Genomic DNA, 27,253 nt, shown 5'->3' with positions numbered 1-27,253 from the left:
CCAGGAATCATCTTGTTTCATAATTAAAACCTCATTTTTGGATCCTGACACTTCACTCACAGCAGTCATTATTTCTCCATTAAAACACAAACTGCACGGCTATAAACTCTTTCTTTTGGGAGAGAGAAAAACAATGAATGCTAAATCAGACACCAGTTTTCTTTCCTTTTGTCTCCTGAGCGTCCCTTTGGACACGCCGAGACCTTGAATAATCAAAGTTGATGAGGCAGTTAGTTGCGAATGGTTTTTCCAGGAGCCATGGTGATGATTAATCAAGGAGCTGAGCAGCATCGGCCTCTTCACCCACACACATTACAAGGTTAATCTCCCTATTGATTACAGCAGCAGAATAAAACCAATACTTCACTACACATTTTCTCTGCTTTCACATATGGGTGTATGTTTCTGCTCATTTCGGTGGCGCTGCTTTAGAGTCACAGGAATGACGAATGATGCTTTTGTTGATACCATCTTTTCCACCACACCCACAACCCCATATTGAACAAATAAATCATGTTAAGGACAATATTAGATTCACATTTATTGACAAAAAGAAGCATGTTTTTCAAAAGTTTTTCTTTCTACATCAGAGACTTGGGTGTTTTCCCAGAATATTAAAAACAACAAATTGTGTAAAGGGCATAAATATACATTCTGACGTCTGCTTAGTGGCGTCTAAACTCTTCACAATAACAGTGAGACATTATGAAGACAACAAGAGATCCATAACCATACTTTGTTTAGAACAGGAAACAAACTCTCCTGTAAATGTCCTTCTTCAAAAATTCCTTGGGGTAGTTTTTCAGATAACACTGCTTCAGAGACATCTACCCCACAGGAAGCTTCTGCTGTCTCTCACACACACAAACACATTCACATATGTACAAACACAGTCAATAAAAAAAAACTAGTGTAGGAGGGTGTGAACTCGTGCCCCTGTTGTCCATGTGTGTGTCATGTGTGTTTAGACAATAACATGTCCATGTGCTCCGCTCCTCAGGGTGTTTTGACTCACCCTCTGGGATTCAGCTTCAGAGGTGACCTACTTCTCCTGATTGTCAGCAGAAGGCGGTTCCATCAGCTCGCTTTGTGCCGAGGCACTGAACTGTGCCCGGGACCCTGGGACAGGCCGATTGGACCTGTGTAATGAAGCTCATCACACACGTGCATGCACACACACACTCACACACAATGCTGCTGCCATCAGGTCCAGGGCAGCAGAATTTATAACAGCCATTTATTATCTCCTCCTTTATGAAGGAAATGTGATTCCTTGCCGTGTTTCTGATGCACATTACGCTCCATCATTGGAAAGGTGACAGAGATGGAGCGGAGGGTGTTGATGGATGTCGGTGCCGAGCCCGGCTGTCATTACTCCGTCTATTGAGTGGAGAGCAGGCGAGTTGTTCCCACAAAATGGCCGCGGAGCCCCAACATGGCTCCGATTGCGAGGAGTAGATGGTTCACATCTGATGATCGGCACGAGGTGCTAAACACATTCATTTGCAGCTTGTGTGTGTGTTTGGAAAACTGAGTAACAACGCAACAGCACACTTCATCCACTCCTTCACAGCAGAGAGTATAAACAAGAAATATTTACATATTTATCTTACTGAATTGCTTAGAGGAAAAATGTAACAAGATCCAGCAAAAAATGACTTATCTGAAAAATATGTATAAGAACACTGCAAATTCCCACACAAGAGTGTGGGCAACTGAACACAACACACTGTAACACCAAATGCAGCATGTCTATTTATCCTATTATCTGTCTAGACTACACAATACTCATCAAGTACAGAAGCAACAGTGGCATTACATTCATATAAATAACAATAACCCCGTTACCCCCCCAAAAGAGTCTCTTCAGCACTTTGGGCTCCGTCTGTGTTTTTAAAAACGAGGACTGAAGACCAGCTTCACTGTGCATCCTCAAAAACTCCCTTTAGAGGTGCAGCAACTGTCCCAGAGGTGGTGACACCAAATCCCTCGGTATCAGTAGAGGAAAGAAAGACTTGTTGAGCACCATTCTGTTCAGGTCAGGGGTCCTTGGAAGTCCATGGATTTTTATTTTTTTATGAGGCCCAGGAGATTACAGGGTTTCACAGATAAGAGAACAGATCAGCTCATCTGGGTGTCGTTCCCTCTTTGAATGGCACAGGAGGAGAAAGGAGCAGATACACAGAGATCTTGGTTGTCTTTGTTTTTGAAGTGTGAGAGCAGACGATGGTTCAACAGGGAGAGCAGAGGATGGAGAGCAAATGTGTAGGATTGGTCAGCTGATAAACGGTTAGAGATTGAGCTGGTGTCCCACTTCATTCACAGGTCAGCTGTTTCAGCTCATTTTAATTATTTCTTCATTTCTAGCCACTTATTCTTTAAATACAAGTATTTCTTTTCAGAAAGGAAAGCATGATACAAGAGCTTCCTGCCCACATCCTGAGCTACATATGAATAACTGTCACCTAGACGTCTTTAACATCAAGTAATCTGCATTTCTGCATGTGGGTGAGGACGAGGGGGATAGAGATACCTGATTTAATCAGGTAGATTTCTTCTACAGCATGCAGGTTTCTTTTGGCCTTTTTAAAGTATGTATGTGCCTGAAAAAAAGGTTGCAGCCAAGGAAAAGAAAACACAAACAACTGGTTGAATGGGCGGATCTTTGCATAGAGGAAGGTGTGAACAGATTAACAGTGATTCCATCTACACTTAAACTGAAGCTGACGCACACAGATTCTTTGGAAACAAGTTTCAAATGTGGGCGGGTCAAGATTATTTCAGCTGCCTGTGAACAAAGGTTACAGTTAATTATTCTATTTAATATTGATATGAAGTAAATGTTTGTTTTCCTTTCAGCTCCAGCAATGGTCTTCAGTCTGAATTTACTTGAATGATGTCTCATTCAAGGCTGAACTTTAAATCTCTGGATGAACGTTGTCCTGTGCAGGATTAGACGTCAATTTAGCGGAGCATTTGGGCAGAAATCACCTGTTTCATGATCCGAGGCTTAAGAATGAAGGTGAAAACATGAAACACATGATCTAGCTGGCCTGAGAATGGAGGGGTGGGACTCAGCTCTCTGTAGCCAGAGGTGCTCTGCATCCCCATCTGCTCGTTCCTGTCAAAGATGGGAAAAAAAAAAAAAAAATAGGCGAATCAAAGCGCCCAGCCGTTCACTCTCGCCTCTCTTTTCTGTGCAGCAGGTTCTCTGTCAGAAGTAATGAGTCACGTCATCAGCTTTTTTTGCTCACAGCCCTGCGGTACTGCAGGAGATGAATGATGGAGAGAAGAGAGGAAAAGAGGAGAGGGGTGAAAAGAGATGGAGAGAGAAAGGTAGAGGGCAGTGTGTGTCCATGTGACAGTTTTTCTGCTCCTGGCAGATTCTTCATCTATCTGTTTCTGCTTCCTCCATCTGTCTCCTACTCGCTTGTTGCTCCAAGGAGGAAAAGATCCAGAACCGAGGCCCGCGTGGATTCCATCTTTTTTTAGGTTCTACTTTTGTCCTTCTTCAGCTAAGTTTTTCCCAATCTGTCCATCTGTCCTTCACAGCCCTCTGCTGGCATTGGGCTTCAGTTTGATGACCCATTCGCCTCCTTGGTTACTGTTGTACAAATCCAGGAGGTGTGTGTCGGGGTCCAGACAGTGCTCACCTGCAAAACACACAAACAGAATGATTATAAGCTCAGGTTGTTTTTACTCTAAATTCATATTGAGGTTTGATTAAGTTTATTTCTATCCTCAAATACTTCAACAATTATCTTTCCAATTTACAGACCACATTTTTTAACTCCTGAGTGTAGGATGCTTGATAAAATGTTGAATAAAGAGGACATGTTTACCACAAATAAAATAAAACTTGAGGTTTTGTGAACTTTTTCCTCTGGTATCGTCACAAAATCTGAGTCTCTATCCACACAGTGATCATAAATCAATACCCTCAGGTAGGACAGTGCAGATTCTTAAGTTTCAGAGTTAAACTGACAGAACAATCCTTCAAAGTGTTCCCTCTGTCCGCTCTCCTGTGAGAGCACAGATATGTGTGTAATAAGCATTTGTCTGCTCTGATAACTGCAGATGCACTGCTCCTGTCTCTTTGGCGTTTGCACAGATCATTGCATAAGACCATGTACCCTCATCAGCTCAATGAGCAGAAAGTCATGCAAATGTCAGCGTAGAGGAAACGGTGCAACCTTTAACACTTACCGATGTTCCCTCCTACTTCATACAGAGCGCAGTCTGGATATGCAACCGAGCCGTTTCTGTGGACAGAAACGTAACAGTCATGAATCAAAGACCAATAACTTATCACAACCAATAACTATTCATATTCAGTTTGAGATATAAGGTTGCTTTGTTTTTATAGGTAAGATAACTCTAAGTAGAAGTCTGGCATGTAGTCACGTCATCTCATTGCAGCTTCATACCTTCGTATTTTGCCCTTCCCGTTCTCAGGGCTGCGGAGGCACTGGCGGTGAAACTGGGTGAGCAGGTCTGAGGCTCGGGAGTTGATGTTGAGCTGATACTCCATAGTGCCGCTCACCTGATCCCCGACCTGGATTTTAACTGTACGGCACGGCTACAAGCAAAAAAAGAGGAAAAGAATATTAATCACAGTAAAAACTGCAAATCAAAGAGAGAGGTGATCTGAAAATACTGCTGAAGTGCACTGCTTCTAAAACCTTACATCTGAGGTGTTCTTATCAGGTTTTTCCCGGCTGTCTGTGTGGATCTTCCTCAGCAGGTTCTTGATGCGGCGATCGTAGAACTGGTGACGCCTGTTGTTGTTTTCATTGAGCTTACGCACCTGGTTCATGAGGAAGTTTGGGATCTGGAGAGAAAAGGCAACATGAGGGATTACATTTGTGCTTGTCTGATTATTTGATGCAAAAAAATATGACTTTAACTTTCTTGGTTATTGTGACACTTTCAGACAGAAAAAATGAAGAGTGGGACTACTTCAGAAATCAGAAATGAATCTGTAGGATGGGGTCAATTTAATTTCTGATTATACAAAATTAGGTAGAGAAGGGTAGAAATAGAATGTGATATGGGCTCTGCAACTTCTGTGCATTATGCAGAATTTTAATGAACATTTTGTACATTTTTCTAAAAAGTAAATTAAACCATCTTAAAGGAAAAAAATGTTTTACTGTTTTTTGCAGATACTCAATTTCCAGCTTGCTAGTTAGTATATAAATTCCAATAATATATTAATATGTGTTCTGTGTTCTTACCGTCCAGAGCAAGTCCTGGTAGCGTATGAGGAGCCTCATCACATCAGCTGCCTTCTCTGCATGTCCTTTCTCTGCACCCTCCGTCAGCCTGCTGGGGACGGCCTTATGGAGGAAAAGGTTTGGAGCCATGATGGTCGCCACGGCCCACAGGTTCATCCTGTTCCTCTTCTCCCTGGAGACCACCTTACTGAGGAACTCCAGGAGAGCCTGCGGGGCACACAGAGAGATTAAATCAAAGGTATTCTTACTTTACATTGTTCATCAAACTGGATGTAGCCTGTGTGTTTAACATTTCAGTTTTTATAGAGGCTGAAACACAGTCTCATTTTGAACAATGTGAAAATGTAGAGAGGCCACTTCTACAGCAGCACGACAGAGAGTGAAGTGGATATCACAGTGACTGAATCATCCATAACACCTCTACTGAGAGGAGCGTTAATGCACAGTAAGTTTCAGCTGCCTCCACTGGAGTCAAAGTAATTAGTTCAGGTGGGTTTTATGCTCCTGAATGCTATAAGCAGAGCTGACTGCACGCTACTGTCAGTGAAAGTGAGTCATAGTTAATGCTATCAGTTATATAACAGTACAGAGCGCTTAAAATGTGGATTAAAAGCAGAACAGTAGAGTAATGCATTACCGAACAGTGCTGCGGTTTATGAGGTTTCATAAACAACATTAATACGTACATTTGGACAAATTTCTATTTTGAAAAAACCCACTGCACTCTAAAATTAAACTGAACAGACAAGGATTTATTTTCCAAACTTGACTTATTCATGGAAAACAAATATTCAACTAAGTTTGTATTATTTATTTTTTTCTGGAGGTCAGTGATTTTGTTCAACTTTTTAACTTAAGTAGTACCATACTGTAATAATACTTGTAGTGAAGTACTTATTAAACATTTCAAACAAGGTGTACTAAAAGATCAGGCGTAAACACACTGGGCCTCTGTAAGCATTATGCATTCATATTGCACATTATCAGGCTATAATTACACATTCAAAATGTGCAAGAAGAATTTGTTGTTGTATTTGACAATGTGGAACTAACTTTTAGAAAAATTATATACCACTAAAGTGTCAAATTTACAGTCTTTGTGCTCAGATTTTAGAGACAAGATTGAGCAATAGTTAATACGAAACTCTGACATACGGTTTGATGTGCTTTCAAAACGGCATTGCTGTGTATTCTGGAGTGTGTATAAGTGTGTACCTTCAGTGTGTTCCTGTTAGGTTCAGGCAGCAGCAGGATGAGGAGGTTCAACATGTGGAGCTTCTGCTTCAGGTCTGTGATGTCTGTAGAAGTAGAGAGCCAAGATTTTACAAAAACACACACACACAGACAGACACACACACACACAGTCTCTTCATTTCCTCTGAGTTTGACGTAGAATAATGGGACGCCTAAAGATTAATGACGTTGTGACAGGTGGCCATTAGATTTGTTAGCTTATGTCTCTGTGGTTGAACATCATTCATCACTTTGCACTGATTCTCTTTACACACTAAACATCAGTGAGCCATCAATCAGATTGCATTAATATCAACCTCAACTTTTTATTTTAGTAAAGCTGCCGTTAAAAAGGAGACATTTTGATCCACTTTGTCCGTGTGTGTGTGTGTGTGTTTGTGGCAGTGTGGGGGCGCCTCTTCTAAGGCTATCAACTTGTTCATCTTAATATGGAAAAGATAAGCATTGCACAGCGCTGCCATCAGGGTAAAGAGTCTCAGGTAATTATGACGCGAGCCCTGCTGAGTTGTCTGGAAAAGTGGGCATCAGATTGTGATGCAGAGGAGGCGGACAGGAGCTGTTGTGTGTGTCTACTTGAAACAGTAAACATGCAGATTGCCAAATAAGGAGACAGAAATAGTCAGTCCTGTCAACACCACACCCATCTGGTCGTGATGTGGTGTGTGATTTATTACAGGTGGTGTCGTTATGTAACTGTAGAGGAGAAGTGTAATTAGGGATGTGGTGATTGGCACTGTTTTAATCTGAAACGTCTTTCATCCAAACAGTAGACGTAACAGCTTCTTCCACATGCCTGAAATGCAATATGTCTAAATTTGACTCAACAATGTTCTAGTCAAAACTTACACAACAAAGATTTCAATGTTTACACATTTTATAGACCAACAACGTAACATCTGTGTAGCATCTATTCATTTGGGAATCAGAGCAGAAGCTGCAGGTGTGTTTACAATCTGAAAAAGCTCATAGTAAAATAATCCACTGACCTCTGACAGCGCTGAAGGTGTTGAGGTACTCTGCGGTGAGCAGAGGAGCGGGCAGCTCCCGGATGAACTTCTTGAGCAGGGCAGCGGCGTCGTTTGGATTCACCTCGTCCCAGCTGATCTTCCCTGAGTAGAAGTTGGTCTCGAAGTTCTGCTGCAGCATCTGCAGACAGAGAAACAAAGAGCGATTACCTAAACTGTACAACCACACAGAGAGTGTCTGTGTACTATCAGTGAACTGAGTGATACTTCACATTTGAGTTATTGTTTTTTTTAGTCAAGTTGACTTCATGTGTTTTCGAGCACAGACACTAAGTCTAGTCAGTCATGACAGACGTCTATGAATTGCCACTATCATAACTGGAGATGTTTATACTGTTATGTAACATTTCTCAGTGACAGGTCATTTGTTTTATAAAGTGCTGGTATGAGGGGATGTTACTCTATAAGCTGACAGGTCTCTTTGTAAAATCACAAGTATCAATTGAACTCTTCACTCGACTGTGACAGCGTTAACTACACAGGTATGATGAGCTCAAAGCATAGCAACCTGGTTATATTATCAGAATCACTATTCGTACCTTGGAGTGTAAGAGGCACTACTATCTTGTCTCATTACATATTTTACACATTTTTTTTCTATAGAAAAACTTAACTTTATGTTTCTTTAATAAAATCTCAAAAATGATAGCTCTGTAATAAGTTTGTAGACTCTCAGGGCCCTATTTAAACAATCACATGATCTAAAACGCATGGCGCAAAGTGAATAGCGATGTGTCTGACTGCACTTTGCTAGTTGAGATGCGCACAGTCTGGGCGCTGAGTGGGGCGCAGGACGCAAAAGGGGTTGAGGATGGATTAAGTCTCTTGATTATTTGAAGGTGTTTTGGAAATAACACAAATCAAACCAATCAGTGAGTCTTTCCTGCAGGCAGGTGTGTTGCTATTTACACAATGTATTCAAACCGGGGGTTTATGTTTTGGGGAATTTTTGCCTTTATTGGATAGGGAAACTGAAGAGAGACAGGAAATGTGGAGAATAGAGAGTAGAGGACGACATGCGGCAAATAGCCAAGGCCAGGAGTCGAGCCTGCGATGGCTGTGATGAAGACTGTAGCCTCTGTAAATAGGGCGTGTGCTTAAACCACTAGGCCAACTGCGCCCTGGATTTCGAAGTGTTTTACTGAAATAGACCAGCCTCAGCCGGCATATTAAGTTATCTCCTTTCACTGTGCCCCTAAACATGCAGAAAACACACACTTCCACTGTAAAAACTGTGTCAATGTGTGGCTTGATGTTGCATCCACAGTCAGGAACTTTTCAAAGTAAGAGATATGTGCACATTTCTGCAGGAGGGAAAGCTGCGTTGCTTCATTTATTATTTATAAGTCATGACATGCTGACAGTAATGGATAGGATCTACTGTATGATAATAACATAAAATACAGAAATAACAAATATTCAAATGTTGACTGAATGTTTAATGTATTATTTTCATAGTGAAAAAAAAATTGGGAACCAACAATAAAATAATATAAGTTTGAAATATTTGGGTTTAATGATATCACCTTAAGGTAGTTTATCATTTTTTTCTATTTGTCCCAGGATTTAATCCAGACGAAGTGCTAAATGGCGCCCTCTTCTGTCAGGTTTGATGTCAGATTTACCATCTCATGTGCTTGTGTTGAATACCATTCGGGTTCATGAGGTGTGTTTGGGGGCAGCAGTTGAAAAAGATCTTTGAATGATGTTTTCTCAGTGGAGCTTGTTTTTCTAAATGCCAGCTGTAGTTAAAGTCAGTGAGGCAGTTTGATTTTCCTGACTGCTGCTCAGCACTTCTGACATTTTACAGCTTCAATCATTTGGCTGCTCATTGGAAGTAAAACAAAATTAAATTGCTTGTCTTTCGCCTAAAGACAATAAGAAAAATTGAAAAAAAAACTGTGTGACTGAATAATTTAGGTGTATGTTGATCCAAATGTTATACCTTTATTCTGGACTGAGATCCTGGAACCCGCAGGATCCCCTCCGAATCGACTCCTTTCTTCTCCAAAAATGACAACAACTGCAGAGAAAGAGAGAGAGAGGAAATAGAGAGAGTGTGAGAGACATCAGCAGAGAGTTAGGCTTCAGCAGATAAGAATCTCTTGCTCACCTCTGCTGGTTATTCTTAGTAACTGCTGCTATGTACAGGGTGTGGTCAGAGCATTTCACATTCAGAGGACAAGGAGGGTGTTTCATATGTGCTCATTATTAAGACTGCGTTTATACGAAACAAATAAAGGTCAAAGAAATAAAAGGTGTGATCAAAGTGTCACCTTTTATAAGGAGAGGAAGAAGGTCAATCAGGCGTATTTAAATTTTTCAATGACATCAGAAAGTGATTGTATTATCGTCTGAATGAATGCCTAACCCTCCATGTACACAGCAGACAGAATCAGAGAACACAATGTTTCTAGACTTACTTGACTTATCTTGTTAGACCACCCCTTTCACTGACTGCAGCTATTTAAATTATTCAAATATGTATCATCGAGTCATATATCACAGATGTAATGCTGGATCTTACCGCCTGAAGGAAGAGAGGGGTGGAGGATTGGGGCTTCATTTTCTGATCGTTCTCCATCAGTGAGGCCAGCGGCACCCCGAAAAGTGAACTCTCTGTGAGAAACCAAAGTGTCATTCAGGTGTCCTCTGTCTTACATCCACTCTTAGATTCACTTGTATAAGGGAGAGGTTTCTTTTTGTTGTGCGTGTGCCTACACCCACGACAAAATATGTTACGTCTAAACTACCATGTCATTGCCTGAGGGATTAGTAGAGCTATTAAGTGTAGAGAGACAAGAGCATTGTAAAATAATTAGTCAGGCTGCAGGAGTATATTTAGATTTTAATCATGCTCACTTTGTAATCCCTCATGATATGAAAACATCTCGTGAAATTGAATAGCAAAAAGCCTTGTAATTCCAACTGAAGAAATCAGAAAGCTTATATTGTGTAGAAAAAGAGCTGCAGACCGTCTCTCAAGCGCCATCTATTGATCTGATTGGCTCACAATTAACATGAGAGGAGAGAAAGCTGACCACAGCTCACAGGTAAAGTGTTATTGTCTTTAAAAAATATGCGATCTACAGAGTGAATATCTCCTCTTGTGTTTCCTTTCAGTGAGGTTTCTGCCGTACCTGCGATTTTCCTCTTGCCCGTTTTGTGCCTTTTGACCTCCAGCTCTAAGAGGTCGCACAGCGCCGTCATGTCGATGAGAGCCAGCTGACGCACCTTCTTCATGTCTGTGTGGGAGAGATCCTGAATGCGAGTCACTCCGAGACGGCACTTGGGACAGACGACCCGCTGAGAAGGTGAGAGATTTGAGGGAGAGAAAAGTGAGTAGAGAGGGGAGTTGAGAGTTTGGAAGTGGACGGAGGTGAAGAGGTAAAGAGAGAGGATGGAGAGAGAAGGAAACGGCCATAGTGTCAGTCTTTTACATTGTACTGATTGTAATTATGTCACCTTGATTTCAACTTTGTTCCATGAAACAGAATGATCATGTTCAAGCACTACTAATCCTTTTGCAGAGGAACTTAATGTTCCTGTTAACACAAAAACTCTGTTGTTCAGAGCTACTTTCCTCATTACCTTATTCTGCTCAACCCTATTATACACACGAGAAATGGGCTGATTAGAATGGTCTAAAGGGGCACTTCTCTGTATGTATTGTACATTGAATCTTTAAATGACAGTTGATTGGTGCCTATGTGAAACAAAGGTAAGACTCTTAGACTGTATGTGAGACTGTACAAGACAGGGGAGTAATCTTCACAAGACACAATGAGTAATTCAAGGTCTGATTTGTCATGTGTGCTCTCTGCTTCCCTCAAAACTAAATTATTTCCTTCTTTCTGTAATAGATTTCAAGTTCACTTCCATACAATCCAAAATAGGGAACAGACACAGAGAAACAGACACTTGTATTTCCCTTTTAAGCCTCTTTTTCCAAATGATCTTCCTATTTGATAAAGTTAATAGAACATAATGGAATTCCTCATTATGAAAAACAACATGCAGTCAGGTGATAATCAAGCTTACCGGCAAAGTGCCGTCCTCTTTCCTGCGGAGAATTTTGTTCTGCGGCAGTTTGGCCTGTTTGAGGAAGATGACGGCCTGTTCACAGTAAGCCACATCGGTGATGAAGAACTCTTCTTTGATAGCACCTCGCTGATGCTCTGGTGTCATAGCTAAGAGGGAAACACATTAAAGAAAAGTTCAAAAATAACACAAACTCAGATCTATGAGCTCACTGTCAAAGTTTGAATGCTAAAATATCCCCACTGAAGGTTGATTACACGTGACATGAGGGAACAAGAGGAAGGACGAGGTTAGAAAATCCACAAAATATCCCCTTGTACTACAATGCTCCCTTTGTCACTTATTAAACTCTTATCTCCTAAAAAGAGGAAGAAATCATCTTCAAAGAATGTCAGAAGTTTTCATTTCCCTCTTCTGGAGGCGACACTCAACAGATGTTACTGTCACTGTGTACTGTGGCAGGTTTGATCTGCAAAATTGTGTCCCTCATTTTACCTCATCTAATGTGTGTATTTCTGCTGTTTTTATCTCTAAATGACAAACTACAGCATGTCTTATTTTCAAACATCAACAGCTGAATTAACAATGTTTTCAAACTTCATGAGAGTAAGCATATAATGCGCTTTTTGCTAAGACCATTTTTAATTAAACTTAACCCAAATATACAGGGATTTGGCACGTGAGCTCAGCGCTAAGAAGACATGAGCTTTCTCCAGTGACGAGGAGTTATCCTGGGATTAATGTGAACCCATTTAGAGATAGTTAACAAGGCTCTGACCCAATCCTGACACACAATCCCTCATCAGGATCCCAGAAATCTGCTGCTCACCTGACTTCTTCAGGTAGGGGTTATTTACAGATCTGTGTAAATCTGTGTATTTACAAAAGGCCACTACAATGGAAATCTTGTTCAGACTCATTACAGTATCAAAGCCACTGCAGCTGTTCTGTCTAGCTTCTCAAAGTGTTGTGCACTCCCCTATGCTCTCCTCTGTAGTTAATAATGTGATGATTCAACTGTGCGGAGCTCTTACCTGATAATGGTGTTTTGGCAACTGAAGCCATGCTGTCTTGGGGTAGGTCCTCACTTTGCTGGGACTCTGGCAGGAGGTTCTGGAGAGAGAGAGAGCATTAATGAACGTTAGAACCTTTCCTATAAGGAACATCTTTGCTGTAACACTCAGAGCAATATCTTCAGCACCACAGGGAATAGAAGTAATTTTTTTTTATTGCTCACTGAGGACATAATCGTGGATACAGAGTGTTCCCTTTGATAGAGGACTGATAAGGATCAGAGAAACACTGTCTACATTCCCCTCTCAGGACTGCTCAGACTGACAGTGAGGACAAAGCCTGGCCTTTCCGTGTGATTTGCCTTTATTGTTGAAGGTCTGCATGGAACAAGACAACACAAGGCACTGACACCATGGAAAGTCCCTCACACAGTCCTGACAGTCACCAGGGAGATGGCCAATTCATATTTTATAGCGTGGGGCTCTGACACTGACAGACTGACAACTGTAAACTTGATAACATAGAAAAATGAATCCTGACAGTTACTAGTGAACTTGTATGTGACAAAGAATGCTAGGTCAATGCATTCTCAATGTTGTTTGCATTCATGCTCATCATCAGAAACAGCAGTCAATGAAGACCTCATTAATTTACTGCATTAAGTCAATTTTCTTTTCCACACTCACTCTCAGTTTACCGCTCTCCATCAGCATGTCTGAGTTTCAGTGTAAAAAATGACAATTCCTCTCATAGCAGCAAAGATGCAAAGATTTGAATACTTGTCCTGTCCTGACCTGAGTGATAGGGGAGTTAAAGACCTCTCGGACGTCCCGTGGTGGCGGTTTGTTCCTCTTACGCAGGGACAGTGTGTAGGATTCCAGTCGACGCTGGACTGCCTCGGCCTGTGTCCGGGTCAGTGTGGACAAAAGCACCGCTTTGTCAACATCATCGCTTTCCTCCTTGATGAGGTCTGACAAACCAGCATCAGCCAGCCACTGCTCCTCCTGTTCCCCTTCTGAGACAAGCAGATACAGGAAAGAGTGAGACACACCGGAACAACAGCAAGCTGCAGATACAGAATAATGCAATTTAATAAGCACAATGCTACAACACTTATTAATACAATACGAAACAGACCAGGCTGCACCAGAATTGATTCATTAATCATATTTGTGAAAAGAAGGCTTGTTAGTTTGCAGTCACTACTTTGAAGCTTTAAAAAAGAATGACAAGATAAGTTAAGTGATGTCATATCTAACAATAATACCAACTAGGAAGCATCTTTGGGACACCCCACTCACCAAATATTATCTGTATCAAAAGGAAGTCACTATAGATTAACAAACTATTACAGTTCTCTGATTTAACAGAGAAAACAGACAAAGAAATAAGGAACTTCAATCTGCAAAGTTTGCAAATAGGCGTTTTACATATTTTCTATATGTATATGAAAAGAGGGGGAAATATGTGCTTTATAAATGTGTGTTTGCAGTTCAGAATGAATGGAAATATATATATATATAATATGGTCAGGATACTCACAACATCATCAACAAAAAGTCTACATTGTAACTGTTTCATGTGCTGCAGACAGTTTAATTAGAAATGACTCATTGAAGAACCCTTTTTGGACACCAAGTACAATAGATGATTAAATGATTATAGTATAATATAATATTTAAAGACGTTGTATTGCCTAAAAATAACAACAAGACTGCTCCAGAGTCCCGCAAGCTCAGTCATTGGTGACAAGAATTCATTTCAAACGTTTCTGTTGAACATGAAATCAAAGACTGTATTAACACAGCGTGATCACAGCAGTGTCATCAAGTCAGCATTCATGAATGGCTATTTGGCTTGCGTACATAAAGTACTCGATGGCACAAAGTGTTTGATAGTGTTGTCATGGCGATGAGCACTACTTTGCTGCATGAGAGAAACCTGATATGCCGCCATGGAAAATGCATAATTTCATGGAGGATCTCGGCAGCAGCTGTGCCACACAACGCTGGTTTTAGATTCTACCAAACATACTCATACAGAATGTATAAGAGCTCTTTGCATCCTCTCTTAATCTAACATCACAGAAAGGGCAGCTTTTTACCTTCTGACTGTTTGGAGTCTCTCCTGGTGCAGTCGAGGTCTGTGTAGCCACTCCCCTGTCTGATGGTCTCCACCTCACTCCAGAACGAGTCCAGGCAGAGTTTGTCGGGGTGCTGCTCCTGATCCTGGGAGGATGGCGTGTGCGTGGTGGTGGTGTGTGCTTCCTCAGCGGCTGCCTGGTCCTGCGGGCTGGCCCAGGGCTCCACGCTCATCTCGGTGGGGCTGGGATTTCTGGTGCAGACATACACACACGTAAAGAAATCACAGGCATGCATGCAAACGGACTGGCAGAAACACAAAGACACATACAAACACGGGAGGAGCGGTGAGGACGGAGGCGATGCGGGGGGGAGGATGGATCAGCCAGGAGAGCCCAGAGAGAAGGAGAGACAAAAGGAGTGGGATGGGGAGGGAGGGCCGGAGTGAGGAGAGCGACGGCGAGAGCGGACACAAAGGGGGGTCTCTATTGTTCTTGCAGAACGTGGCCTGAAGGCAGAGTACCCTCCAAATCCACTAGATGTCACTCTTAGGGAGGGGGATGTGGTCTCAGATGGGCGACACCCCTCTGTATTAAATAAATAAATATAACCCACCAACAATGAGAGACTTAACCTGCAGTGAACAACAGTCTGAGATAAAGAAATCATCTATCATCTCACATTCCTGTCAGGACTCTAGCAAGGAAAATGTAGTCATCCCTTCCTGTGCAGAACTCAACAAGAGAGGATACTGTTCCCTGACAACAATGGGACACACTCAGCTGCAAACACACACGCACCCTCTGGCACTCAAATGTGACCCTGTGATCACAGACACAGGAAGTGGTCAGCTGACTCACGGCATCGGTGTGCTGTTCAGTCACATTTTTTTTCAGTCAGCAAATCTCCAGAGACATACTGAACCATACTTGGAATGCCAGCTGTCTCATAGGGATGACATGGCATTGACGTGATTGCTGCTCAATGTATCAGAGCTCAAAATAGCTGTCATACTTTTAGATGTGTGGTGTGGTGATGTTATCAAGTTCTACCGAAAACAGGCCCATTAGCAGATATTCCAGATCAGTGCTTCAGTGAGCAAAACCAGCTTCAATGCTACTTTGAATCAGAGAGGGGGTGGGGAAGGGGGGGGGGGGGGGGGGGGGGGGCTGTGAGTTTCAGTTGATACTTTATTTAGTGAAGGTTTGTTTTCTTCAAAGAGAATTAAAACATGAGTTCTTTTAGATAACTAATTTGAATTTATGTTTAACTTCATTAACTAAACTTCTAAATACATCATGTGAAACCAAAGAGAAATATGAAGCTATAGCAGGTTAACTGCTTTGTGAAATAAGTTACTAAACTACGTCAAGTTCACTACCACTGTTCCCTAAAACAATACATTAACTTTGTCTTTGCATGATCCTATCTGTCAAATAGTGTTACGTAAGTGGGTCTTAGTGTTCTCTTAACCTGTACCATTACATTCAAACATACATACATAGTAGTATTTAATGTAATGCTATGTGACAATGAAATTGAGTCCCACCTTTGTTTTCACTGGATGACATCCAACATTTCAAAAACATGTCAAAATGTTACTTAACTCACTCTGACATTATGTGCACTTTCAATATGATGCACCGATACTGGATTTGGATACTGATATTTCTGACATTACCAGATAATGACAAGAGCAGTAATTGTCAGTTCTTTTATCCAACTAATACATCCATTGTGTCATCTACAAAATGTTGAATAGTGACAAAAATGCCCAAAACGCCAGGATGTTCCATCTGGAAATTGCTGTTTGAGTCTAACCTGCAAACCTTAAACCACAAGATATTTACATTTTATTTCAAATAGAAGAAAGCAGTCACCCTCACAGCTGAGACGCTGACATATGCATCTGTGAAATGAAAATGCATCAGTTTTACAATTTTTATCTCCTCCTTTAAAGAAAGTGGAGTAACTGAGTGTGTAAGTAGGAAAATGTAGTTTCTACTGTCTTATGAATAGAATAGAATAGAATAGAATGCCTTTATTGTCATTGCGTGACTTGCATACAATGAAATTAGGAATGAGTACTCTACGCAACACCTGGGGATGATATATTCCTTAAAAGCCGTACAGTGTTATTTTTATATCACATCCGTCTCACTTTAAACCTCACAAACAGCTGTCCAAGCCCAAACATGTGCCCACCACCTGCTAACCTTATGGATAAAATGCATCAAGCCAGGGAGATCAGAGGTTTGCAGACAGCTGCCTCACAGCAGTGAGCCTGCAGCTGAGCAGCCACATCAGCTCCAGTGAGTACCACAAAGGTCAGATTTTAAAATATAGATACATTTCCCATAAACTATTGTATGTTCTATGTGTCACAAAACAATCTCCAACTGAATCTAATCAGCACACACAACATATCAACTACAAAGGCCTTGACTAACATGTTTAGGGCATGATGTTGCACTTCCCTGACAGGTTATTTCACCACATACCATCAACACAGCTTCACATCAAGCACACACAATATTCAAACTTTTCCAGAGTTGTATGAATTTTACCCTGATCCAGCTCCAGCTCCTTTTCACACACATACCTGTCTATTTTCTTTTGGGAGGAGGTCTTCACACGTTTGCTCCTCGCTGGGCTTTTGGTTGGACGGAACCTGAGACGATTCAACCTGGTGTGTGGAAACTGCATGTTGGACTCCATCCAGCTCACCATTACCTCCTCTCTGCCTCCCATATCCCCAGTGCAAAAGTAATCCAGGAATTAAAGTCCAGCACAAAACCCAACCTTATCCAGTCCTGGTGGTTGGAAACCATGTGAGTACGATGTAAATCTCTCCACTGCTCTACTTTCTCTGTGCTTTGAGAGGGAGATGTGTGGCGTGTTTGTGAGCTGAGTGGAGCTGGAGCTGGAATGCAAGAGGGAGTGACGACTTTCTGAACATCAACATATCATTCACACCTGTCCCCTCCCGCAAATCTCTGAGGTGACGACACGCCCTTACCTGCATGCCTGATGGCCATCTACTTCCTCTTTGTTTCAAACAAGAATGTTCACATGATACTATGAAAAACTAAATAAGACCACTTTGGGATCAAAAACAATGACAGTCGCTGTTCAAGCTGAGAGGTCATGAGCGAAGCCTCTGGCCACACAAGGGAAAGAGCTAACCAATATTCCATCATGCAACCTCAGGCACTTTCCTGGCCTCTTTCCTAAGAGCTCCACAAATCAACTTGAGCGCATTGATCAAGGTTTCTTTGTTACAAAGATGAGACAAGTTGTCCCCTTTTTGCTCTGCTGTCACTGTCAGTCAAGGTTTAAGTTAATCAAACAGATCAAAGGATGAAGATGTTTGCTTGGGTCTTCATTGCAACAGGAAATCCCAAACCAAACAGAACAGAACATATTTGCGGTGTGAGTGGTAAATCAAATCATGCCTTACATGCAGGAAAACACATTAATGTATTGCTCCATTCATTCTGGTTCAGCTTCATACCTGAGGAGCTGACGTAAATATCTGTGAGAATGATTTATGTGTATGAGATGCAAGAGAAAGTGCAAGTGCAACAGGTCTGTCCACATTGCCTGTAAGCCCCTCACCCAATCTATCGGCCTCATCATCCCCTTATCATCCTCTCTTGTCATTCTGATGACAGGCCATACATCAGCTGAGGATGTAAACAAACTGTAAAGATACCTTTTAGAAGCTTTTAGGAAAGGTCATTCTAGTGAAACCCAGCTGACTACAATTTCAAAAACATGTGCCTTTTAAAAGCATGCCAATACTTAACCCTTTGTCATCTCACGTGTTTTTCTAAAGTCCAATGAATAATGAGTTATTTGTTTCCATGAAATTATATGGATATCTGTCAACAGTTTGACTCCACTTTCTTTTATAAAACTCAATAATTCAGATCATAATCCCTACATTGACCTCAAACTAAGCCTACCAGAACCTTCGTTAATGTTGTTCCTCACAGGGTCAGTTACACAGAGGAATAAAGAAAGCTTTGAAAATGTTTCCCTGTTTAGCCTCAGGTCCAAAGAGGAAAAGCAGCATTGTCTTGTTTTGAAATGTGCTAATAATACTCTTCCCCTTGCCAGAAAGTAATACAGCTCAGTAACAAAACAATACACATGCTCCATGCTGATATTCTAAATGGGGATTTGAAAACAAGCACACTGCAAATGTCAAGGTGTTTGGATTTTTTTCTTGGTAAAACAAAGAATCCACTCCATGAGAAGAATGGGTGAAATGTACACCTTTTGTCTCACTTTGCAGCACTGTGGGAAATAACTCAAGGTAACCCTAACCAACAACTGTGGTGAAGGTCTCCAGTAATCTACTTGAAACAGCAGCACTGTGTTTAATCCTCATGGCTGAATGCCATTGCAAGCCTCTTAGCTAGCAGAGAATGCAACAGGTTTGCTCTTACCGTTCTGAGAAAGTTTCTTCAACTTACTGTATATCTTTCTAACCGAGAGCGGGATGGTTTTGAATCACATTGAGTCTTCAGTTCACTGACACTATCCACAAAACACCGAATATTGGCAAACACTTCCCTTACAATCCCAGAATAAAAAGTAGCCCTTTAAAAGTAGCTTCTCAAACCAAGTGTGGAATACAGAAGAAAATGTTTTCACAACCTTGTTTAGGACTCATTCCAAGTTTAGCCTGACAACAGTGGAGAATTTTAATCCATACATGAGCTTCAAGCACCCCGAGTCAACAGCAGCAGCAGGGGCCTAATCCTACCTGGCCTTGGCCCGAGCGATGACTCCCGAGAACAGCAGCAGGGCTGCCGAGCCACTTCTCCCCCAAGGCATCCTGCTGTTGTCCCCCCAAACCGCTGCAACCTGTAGGAAACAGCAGCTGCCTGCCCCTGGCAAGCTGTTTCCTTGTAATCTCTCCAGTGCCCAAACACATTAGAACAGAGACAGTCTCACTGTGAAGGTAGGCACGTCACTACACCGCATCCTGGGACAGGAAAAAGGAGGTCTGCTTTAGGAGGGGGGACCGGGGAAGGAGAAGAGCTGAGTGGATGAACAGCTGACCGGGGCTGAGACACAGACTGGGGGGAAGAGGCTGTCTGAGCGGCTGGGTCGATTGTCAAGGCTGGAGCTGAGTGCTGAATGGACGAAGGAGAGGATACAACAGCTGCATGCCCTGCTGGCTGCATGGCCTGACTAACAGTTTGGATAAAGTTACACCGTGGCTTTATCATTTCCACCACTGGGACAGAGAAAAGTGGAAAACATCCTCTGTATTAGTGGCAACATGCTTACTTATACTTATATTGGTTTAGCATAAGCATAAGCACATCTGCAACGTCTGGTATTCTGTCTTCATGGTCCTCCGTATATAACTGAAGGCCATGGCTCAATTTACTGTCACCTCCTCACAGGGTTGAAGACGAATGAGTGGCAGCCAAATCTTAACTTGGTCTGATTGATGTCCACAGAGGCAACTACGTTTACATGAGACTTTTAATTCCTATTACAATTTTCTATTATTATTATTCCTATGTATATATAATTTTTATTGAAAAAGTAGTTGTTCTTGAGCTTTTATTCAGGACTATGAGAGGAACACAGGTCAGCTGCTGCACAGAAGGTTACAGGGTGCTGTGCGGAGACTGATGTTTTGTTTGTTGTGACGTCGTAATCTGCCTCCAAGTAAAATTTCAGGGAGATTTACTAAATTTGTCCCATTAGGAATAAGCCTTAAGAGCTCAGGACTAAGGATTGGACTTTGTAACATGGCAGTGCTCAGTGAGCTCACAAATACAACAGATGTATACATTGTTTATCGGCACACAAAAAAACAGGTAATGCCGGGTCATTAATGAAGGTGGGCGTGATTTTAGAATGAGCAATACCTCTAGTAGCCACTTTTAGTTATAGAAGACAGTCATAGTTAGTTAGATAATACCAAGCGGCAACCTCCGGTCTAAAAATATGAGTCCAATGCGGAAGTGCTGAAAACTGCAGTTCATCAAGGATCCACTTGAGGCTGGCTCCGGAAGTACCGGAAACCACATTTACACCAATTAAAAAAAAACAATCTTTACAGCAGAAATAAACATGTTTACAGCCTGGTACAAAAGACAAGTGTAGTCTGGATAGCTCATTTCTCAATCGGCTCATACTGTATGGGGGGTGAATTTTTTTCTAACGTGGCAATTTCAAAGATATTGAGATTACGAGTCTTCCAATGAGAGGCACAGCTGACTTGATTGACAGGTGGGAACCCTGTAGCTGTTGGTTAGGAGGCTCATAGCCGCCTCTTTACGTCACAATCGCTCGACAGCAGCAATATGTCTGCCGCCGATGAGTGGCTTCAAAACAGTGCTTCAGAAACAGATGGGTGACGTCACGGATCCAACGTCCATATTTTATACAGTCTATGGATAATACACTTTACAAATGCATTCCTTGGGGGCGCTGTTGGCCTAGCGGTCTAAGCCTGCGCTCCATATACAGAGTCCTTGTTGCAGTGCTCACAGGTTCAACTCCTGACATTCACCACTGTCTGCATGTCTTCCCCCACTCTCTACTCCCCACACTTCCTGTTTCTGTCCTATCAAATAAAGGCAAAAATGCCCCCCCCTCCCAAAAAAGAATACATTCCTTTAAAAATGTAATTTAAAACAGTATTTTTCTCTGTTAAAGCGGTCCTGATCATGTGATTTTGATTGACTTTATGTATTTCTTATTGTGCTGACCTTGAAGCCTTGTCAATACATTTGCATAATTTCCTACACATGCTCAAGCAAATATTCCCGCTTAAATTAAAGTTTCCTTCGTGCCTATTGACTCTTTATAGAAGTGATTGTCATGAGTTTCGATACTTGGTTTCCTTCACAAAACTGTTTCTCCAGAAGAGAAGAAAAATGACGATCAGTTCAGCCCTAAAAGTAAATACAGCGGGGATAAAATCACATTTTCATTTGTCACGGCTGGAATAAAATTAGACTGCTCTCTGTTGGTCTGTGAAAGGAATCTGATGGGATTAGTGTGGTCTCTGCTCCACGCTGCTGATGTCTCAGCTCTTTGGCAGCCGGCCCAGTCACCCTGTCCACCCAGTTTTTTTCTAACCAGATCAACACAGATTAAGAAGACCACAGGGATCCCCTTCTGGGATTTCATCTTCTTTGCCAGCTCCATCTCTCTACTCTTGAAATAACTTCAACCCCCTTTTCTCTGTGTGAAACTACTGTGTGATTACACCTCTGAGGTTTTCCAATCGTTGTATCTTGAGTGTCTCAGTCACTCTTCACTCACACCTTAAAGTTCTACCTGATACAAACCACAAATCTGCTCTTCTCTCTATCTTTAAGCCATTCTCTTAAAGTAAACAACAGTCCTTCTTTCTTTCTGTCATTTCTCTCAAATCATTCCTGAACGTCATTCCTGGCGAGTCAAGCCCTCTCTAGCCTCCTCTGACAATCCTCTTTGGCTCACAAACACGCCTGGAGGAAAAAAGGAGAGTGCTGAACGTGACTGCACGTTTCAGTGTGACCCTGCAGATGGCATGTGACGGCCAGATTAGCCTCATGCCCTGCTCATCCACATCTTGACGTGTACCTGCGTGCAGTGAAAGAGTAGGGGAGGTGAGGAAAGGAAAGTGGAGCAGAATATAGGAGACAGGACAATAACAAAAAGATAAAGAGGGTTAAGTGGTGAGGGAGAAGGTTAAGACAGAGGAGGTTACTGAAGAGGAAGGAAGATGGAGGGGAAATGTGGCCTGGATCTAAGGCTGAGCAGTGAAGCATCCAAGTAACATGAACGTTATTAATGTACTCCCATAACTTAAGTAAATGTTTGCTATTTCCTTTATATAGAAATAATGACAACAGCCTGGTAGTCTGCAGTTTTTTTGCATCATGGGAAGTATAAAATGGAGTTAACAACACTTCCCACTGCAAGCATTGTCTGAGATGCCTGTGAGGAAAGTGGGTGTCTTCAATAAAAGAGAGGATAATTAATGCAGCAGAGGGGCACAAAAGCAGTGGTAAAAGTAAACTCCAGTTTAACTCCAAAGATGCTGAAATCTTTTAAAAAAGGAAAGTGCAGGAGCTGTGTCTCTCAAAGCTTGTTGAAGGGGCAACAAATTTAACCTGAAATCATCTTTTTTAATGTAATTTTATCTCCTACAAACAAGCCGAGCTCATAGAGGGGGTATGAAGCTCATTTTCAGGCTTTATATTGTCCTTCTGATAGCTTTGTAGACGCTTTACATGATTTACAGCTCAAAAAAGTCTTCATTTGTTCTCACAGAACCCAGTACTCTAGAAGCCTCCTCCACTGTTGCCAATAGGGAATTTCCGAGTCAACTAATTTCCGAGTTGTTCGAACAGAAATGTAAATTCTGACTAATTCACCATAGTCTGTGTTTGTTTACATATTCATGGAGCATTAGGGCATTGTGGCAGTAGCTCTGAATAGTCGTGGGTGGACCGGCATTTCAGGCCAACAGTACTAATATTTATTTGTTTAACCCAATAGTTTTTCTGGTGCCAACTAGCAAGGCTGATAATGTTTAACCGTCAGCTTAACGCGCATATCCCTAATTGCTATGCTACAAAGTTTAGTTTCTCTGTTTAAAATGGCACATTATGAAATACAGCTGAATGTTTTGTATCCTAAATCTGACTGAGACATTTTGGAAACAAAAAAGGCAACAACCAAGAAGAGGGCAGGACATTTCTGTTTGATGAGTGTTATGTTTAATTTTTTAAAGGAGATTCATCAATCGGTGATGTCAACATTCGGACCGTATTGCGTGTCGCTCTTGTGTGACTTTTTGACCAAGCTGCTCAGAGCAGCTGGCGGACTCATTCTGGGATTACTCCAACAAACTTTGACCTCACAAATGGAAACTTTACCTACATTTAGCAATGACATCCAGCATTTAAACTTGATATTAGTTTTTGAAGTATAAAAAAAGCGTGATACCATCTCTTTAATGTGTTACCTAGACTCTCAGACTGGCTGTTGAAGGGTATCAGGGACATTGACATTAAAATATTTACAGTGGTTAATCAATATTTGCTTCAAAATGGAGATTGCGGTTTTAAAAAATGTGCCCTGAACAAATTGGGCACATGTTCCCTACATTTAAATATTTTAAATGTTTGGATTATTCAGGTTGGCAGCATAATCCAAATTCATTATGGTATAAATATTATGATCAATCAATATAGAAATGATCATGAAGATACTTTTTTCTAATTTGGCCCCGCCCTATCTAATTATACTAAAACATTCTTCATAAAGGAACCTGCTGATTGTTTTATTATTATTTTTTTAACTGTGTATTTTAATTTTTCACAGTTTGACACACAATTTCTACATTACTTACCAACTATTTAATGAAGAAAGAAAAAGAAAGAAAAAAGGAATAAAGAAAAAAAGAGTTGATAAATGAAATAAAGAAAAAATTATATATATATGTAGATAGATAGATAGATAGATAGATAGATAGATAGATAGATAGATAGATAGATAGATAGATAGATAGATAGATAGATAGATAGATAGATAGATATAAATATAATAAAACAAATAATAATAATAATGCTGCTAATTGTTTTAAATGTGCTGAAAGGGAAAGGAGAAAATAGGAAAATGTTTCTGATGTTGATTCACTCAGACATCCAGGTGGTTTGACTCAAAAACAGTGACACAGCCAGAATGCTGCAGCATTTCACACGTGCCAATTATGCCTACACCTACACATTTAGATACATCGTTAAATGCCAGCCTGTAATTGCTCACACATACGGAGAAGCATACAGAAACAAACCAGCGGAATATGATGCAGTGAATAATCAAATGCTGAAGCTCATTTGATGCAGCAAGTACAAGCTGGTTTCCAATGATCACAACACTGTTCAACACAAACCAGTGAAAACACAGAGAAGTGCAAGTCAGTTATGAGGAGTGAAGTCACGAGCACGAAAAACTTTTATGAGATAGAAGAACAAGTCATGCACACTGACATCTATATCTTACACATTGGCATGGCTGTCATGTAGCGATTGAATTCCTGCATTGTTTCCACAACAACATGGGTGTTTCTGCTCATCATTACTTATGGCTGCAAAGTTGGGCTCATTAATTCCCCAGGAAAGGTGTGGCTGAACTCGTTCTGAAAGCACAGATAGGTAATCAGTTGGAAAAGAAAGGTTCATTTATGTGGTCATAAAAACAAATTGATTCATTGTTCGAACTGTGCAGGTTGCTCCAGACCCGCAAAAGAAACATGCCAGATGAAATATCTAAAACGTGACTATCAACTCCTCTGACTGTCGGTGCCATCGAGCACTGATGCAGTATATCATCACTGACACACCTACCCTGACATTTTAAAGACTTCATTATACCTTCTGAAAACAAAAAACAGGAAGAGCTGTAAAGGAACGCCTGACCTTAACTTGAAACTTCACACTAACATGATCATAACGACGAGCATTACAAATAATTGAAACATGATCTGTTGAGTGTAACCACATCTCTCCTAATTATCAGGGCATAACAACTTCCTTGACCATATCTCTTTCAATGAGCCATCTCCCACTCTGTCTATTGTTTTTTCTCCTTGAGTTATAATGTGATCTAAACTCTCTCTTTTGAATCACACTGCGTAAAACCAAAACAAATACCGGGCCCTTACTTAAACCACAGCTGTCACTTGAGCTTCCAGGGCTTAAGCTGCTACTTGCAATGAAAGCTGGAGTAAATAACTTCTCTCCTTTCGCCATATGGAGCAAAAGTGGATTACATGAAGAGTAGTACTTTGCACTGCTCTTACCATTAGACTTGGAAGCACACATAATTTGACTTGGCTCTTAAGAGGTTATCTACTAACCTTCCTTTAACACTCATATGAGCCATCTCATCATGGTACAAGTAGTGCGATGTTAAAGTCTGAGGTTAAAATCCAAATTCTACATTACTTCCTAAAAGCATGGCCAATAACATGCCTAATAATCTTAAACTGACAGCACAAAACAGTAACACTCAAGCATGTCAAGTTGATACTGAATCAAACAAGATTGCACTACATTTAAGAAATGTAGGCCAATTACACTCATTAAACAGCAAAGATAACATCCTAGGTCAACCACAAATATTCACATCCAGCTTTGACACAACATTTAGTCTAATTGATGAGATTAAGTGACATTACTTTAAAGGATTCTGTCTGGGGCGCTCCTGGATCAAACTAATCTGTCAGCTGAGATAAAAACATATTACAGACGTGTACACATATCTAGGGTTGCAAAATTCAGGGAATTTTCAAAGTTGGAAACTTTCCATGGGAATTAACGGGAATAAACAGGAATAAACCAGGAATTTATTAAATTGAAGGTTGGCTCTTAATAGGGAACTTAAATATAGTTGGGGAAAATATATCTTTACATAATCCTGACTAAAACAACCAGATTTCATCCAAGAAGATGCTTTTTTATTTTCATGTTGAATGGGACTTTTTTGGAGGGAGAGGGGATCTTTTCATTTGAGTAATATTTAACTCAACATTCATGTTTTTGTTCTTCAATGAAAGAATTGATTGTTCAATAAAATATTTAACAATTGATAAAGTTCTACTTCAATCTGTTTTAATTGTATTATTTTGGATGGATGTCTGCTTATAACAAAAAATATTTATGCTTTGATATGATACCTTTCCATTAAATTACCCTCAATTCCCAGTTAATTAGTTTCCATAATTCCCATGGAAAGTTTCCAATTTGTAATATTTCCAAAATTCCCCACCTTAACTTCCCATGGGAATTTACCGAAAATGTTCCACCCCTTTTGCAACCCTACCCATATCCAACAAATATCTTCAAAATGTGGCTGAAAACACAGTATAGGCCAGTATATTGTCTTTTTTAAAAACTGTAAAATAAGACACCCGGCCTCAGAAATCCATTGTGCATGATTTTTGTCGGTAAATTTCATTTAAATCTACAGAAACTTTTGTTTTTTATTCATTTTAACAGCAGACAGTGCTGAGCACAGCTTCACGTGCAGGCTGAAAAACACGCCCATAACAACATACACCCTAGCAACCACAAACGCTCCCCGACAAGAGATTAGAAACACAAAGATAAAAAGCAAAATTACACATAAATACACATAAAACTACACAATAGTCAACCAATGTTCCTCTATTCTGATATTCTACTCGTTTTCTACAAAAGAGCGTAAATTGGCGTTTTTATTGACAAAAGTCAATTCCAACTAATTGAAAACAAAGAGCTCCATCAACAGAACGAATTTTCTTACCTGAGAAAACACCGTCGACACCCCTGATATTAAAGGGTTCGACAGAGCGTAAAAAGAAGGTATTTCCATGTATCTTCCAGAGGTTGTAACCATAGACTGTATATGGTTGTAACAGGGATGTATCTTGCAGTGAACGCTGTCATCAAACAGATGGCAGGAGGAGAGAAGCTCGCCCTGCTTACACAGATAACAACAGACAGCCTGCTCTCCTATCCGTGCACGTTCAATCCTTTCACCTTGCGTTTGACGTCATCACGCAGGCCTGCACAACAACAGTGCTAAT

At 40.9% G+C, this 27,253-nt stretch overlaps 1 protein-coding gene across 3 annotated transcripts; it reads right to left on the bottom strand.

Annotated features, from left to right (window-relative positions):
• Nucleotides 1–521: 521 nt before the first annotated feature.
• LOC117819957 (rho GTPase-activating protein 40) lies at nt 522–27,198 on the bottom strand. 3 transcript variants are annotated; one of them, XM_034693528.1, is made up of 16 exons: nt 26,971–27,198; nt 24,688–24,823; nt 14,676–14,905; nt 13,366–13,586; nt 12,592–12,670; nt 11,558–11,706; nt 10,657–10,822; nt 10,044–10,135; nt 9,462–9,539; nt 7,478–7,637; nt 6,453–6,535; nt 5,238–5,444; nt 4,688–4,831; nt 4,428–4,579; nt 4,207–4,262; nt 522–3,653 (listed from the first exon to the last, which is right to left on the bottom strand). In XM_034693528.1, exons 3-16 carry the CDS (start codon nt 14,884–14,886, stop codon nt 3,547–3,549), a joined length of 1,905 nt encoding a protein of 634 aa, XP_034549419.1. In that variant the 5' UTR covers nt 14,887–14,905; nt 24,688–24,823; nt 26,971–27,198; the 3' UTR covers nt 522–3,546. The 3 variants fall into 3 exon arrangements, with proteins under 3 accessions (XP_034549419.1, XP_034549413.1, XP_034549407.1); XM_034693522.1 differs by lacking the exon at nt 24,688–24,823; XM_034693516.1 differs by lacking the exons at nt 24,688–24,823; nt 26,971–27,198 and adding an exon at nt 17,255–17,516.
• Between the last annotated feature and the right edge of the window lie 55 nt (nt 27,199–27,253).

The sequence above is a fragment of the Notolabrus celidotus genome, chromosome 1 (assembly GCF_009762535.1).
Source record: "Notolabrus celidotus isolate fNotCel1 chromosome 1, fNotCel1.pri, whole genome shotgun sequence".
NCBI lineage: Eukaryota > Metazoa > Chordata > Actinopteri > Labriformes > Labridae > Notolabrus > Notolabrus celidotus.
The sequence above is the reverse complement of the archived record's forward strand: the minus strand, read 5'-3'. Positions and strand labels throughout refer to the sequence as shown.

Excerpts from the sequence above, each read along its gene's own strand:
- LOC117819957 (XM_034693516.1), bottom strand. The coding sequence starts at position 17,403 with ATGGGAGGCAGAGAGGAGGTAATGGTGAGCTGGATGGAGTCCAACATG. Across the intron at positions 13,587-14,675 it reads AGACTCCAAACAGTCAGAAG|AAGGGGAACAGGAGGAGCAG; the intron begins GTAAAAAGCTGC and ends TGCTTGTCTCAG. Across the intron at positions 10,823-11,557 it reads AAGAGGACGGCACTTTGCCG|CGGGTCGTCTGTCCCAAGTG; the intron begins GTAAGCTTGATT and ends TCACCTTCTCAG.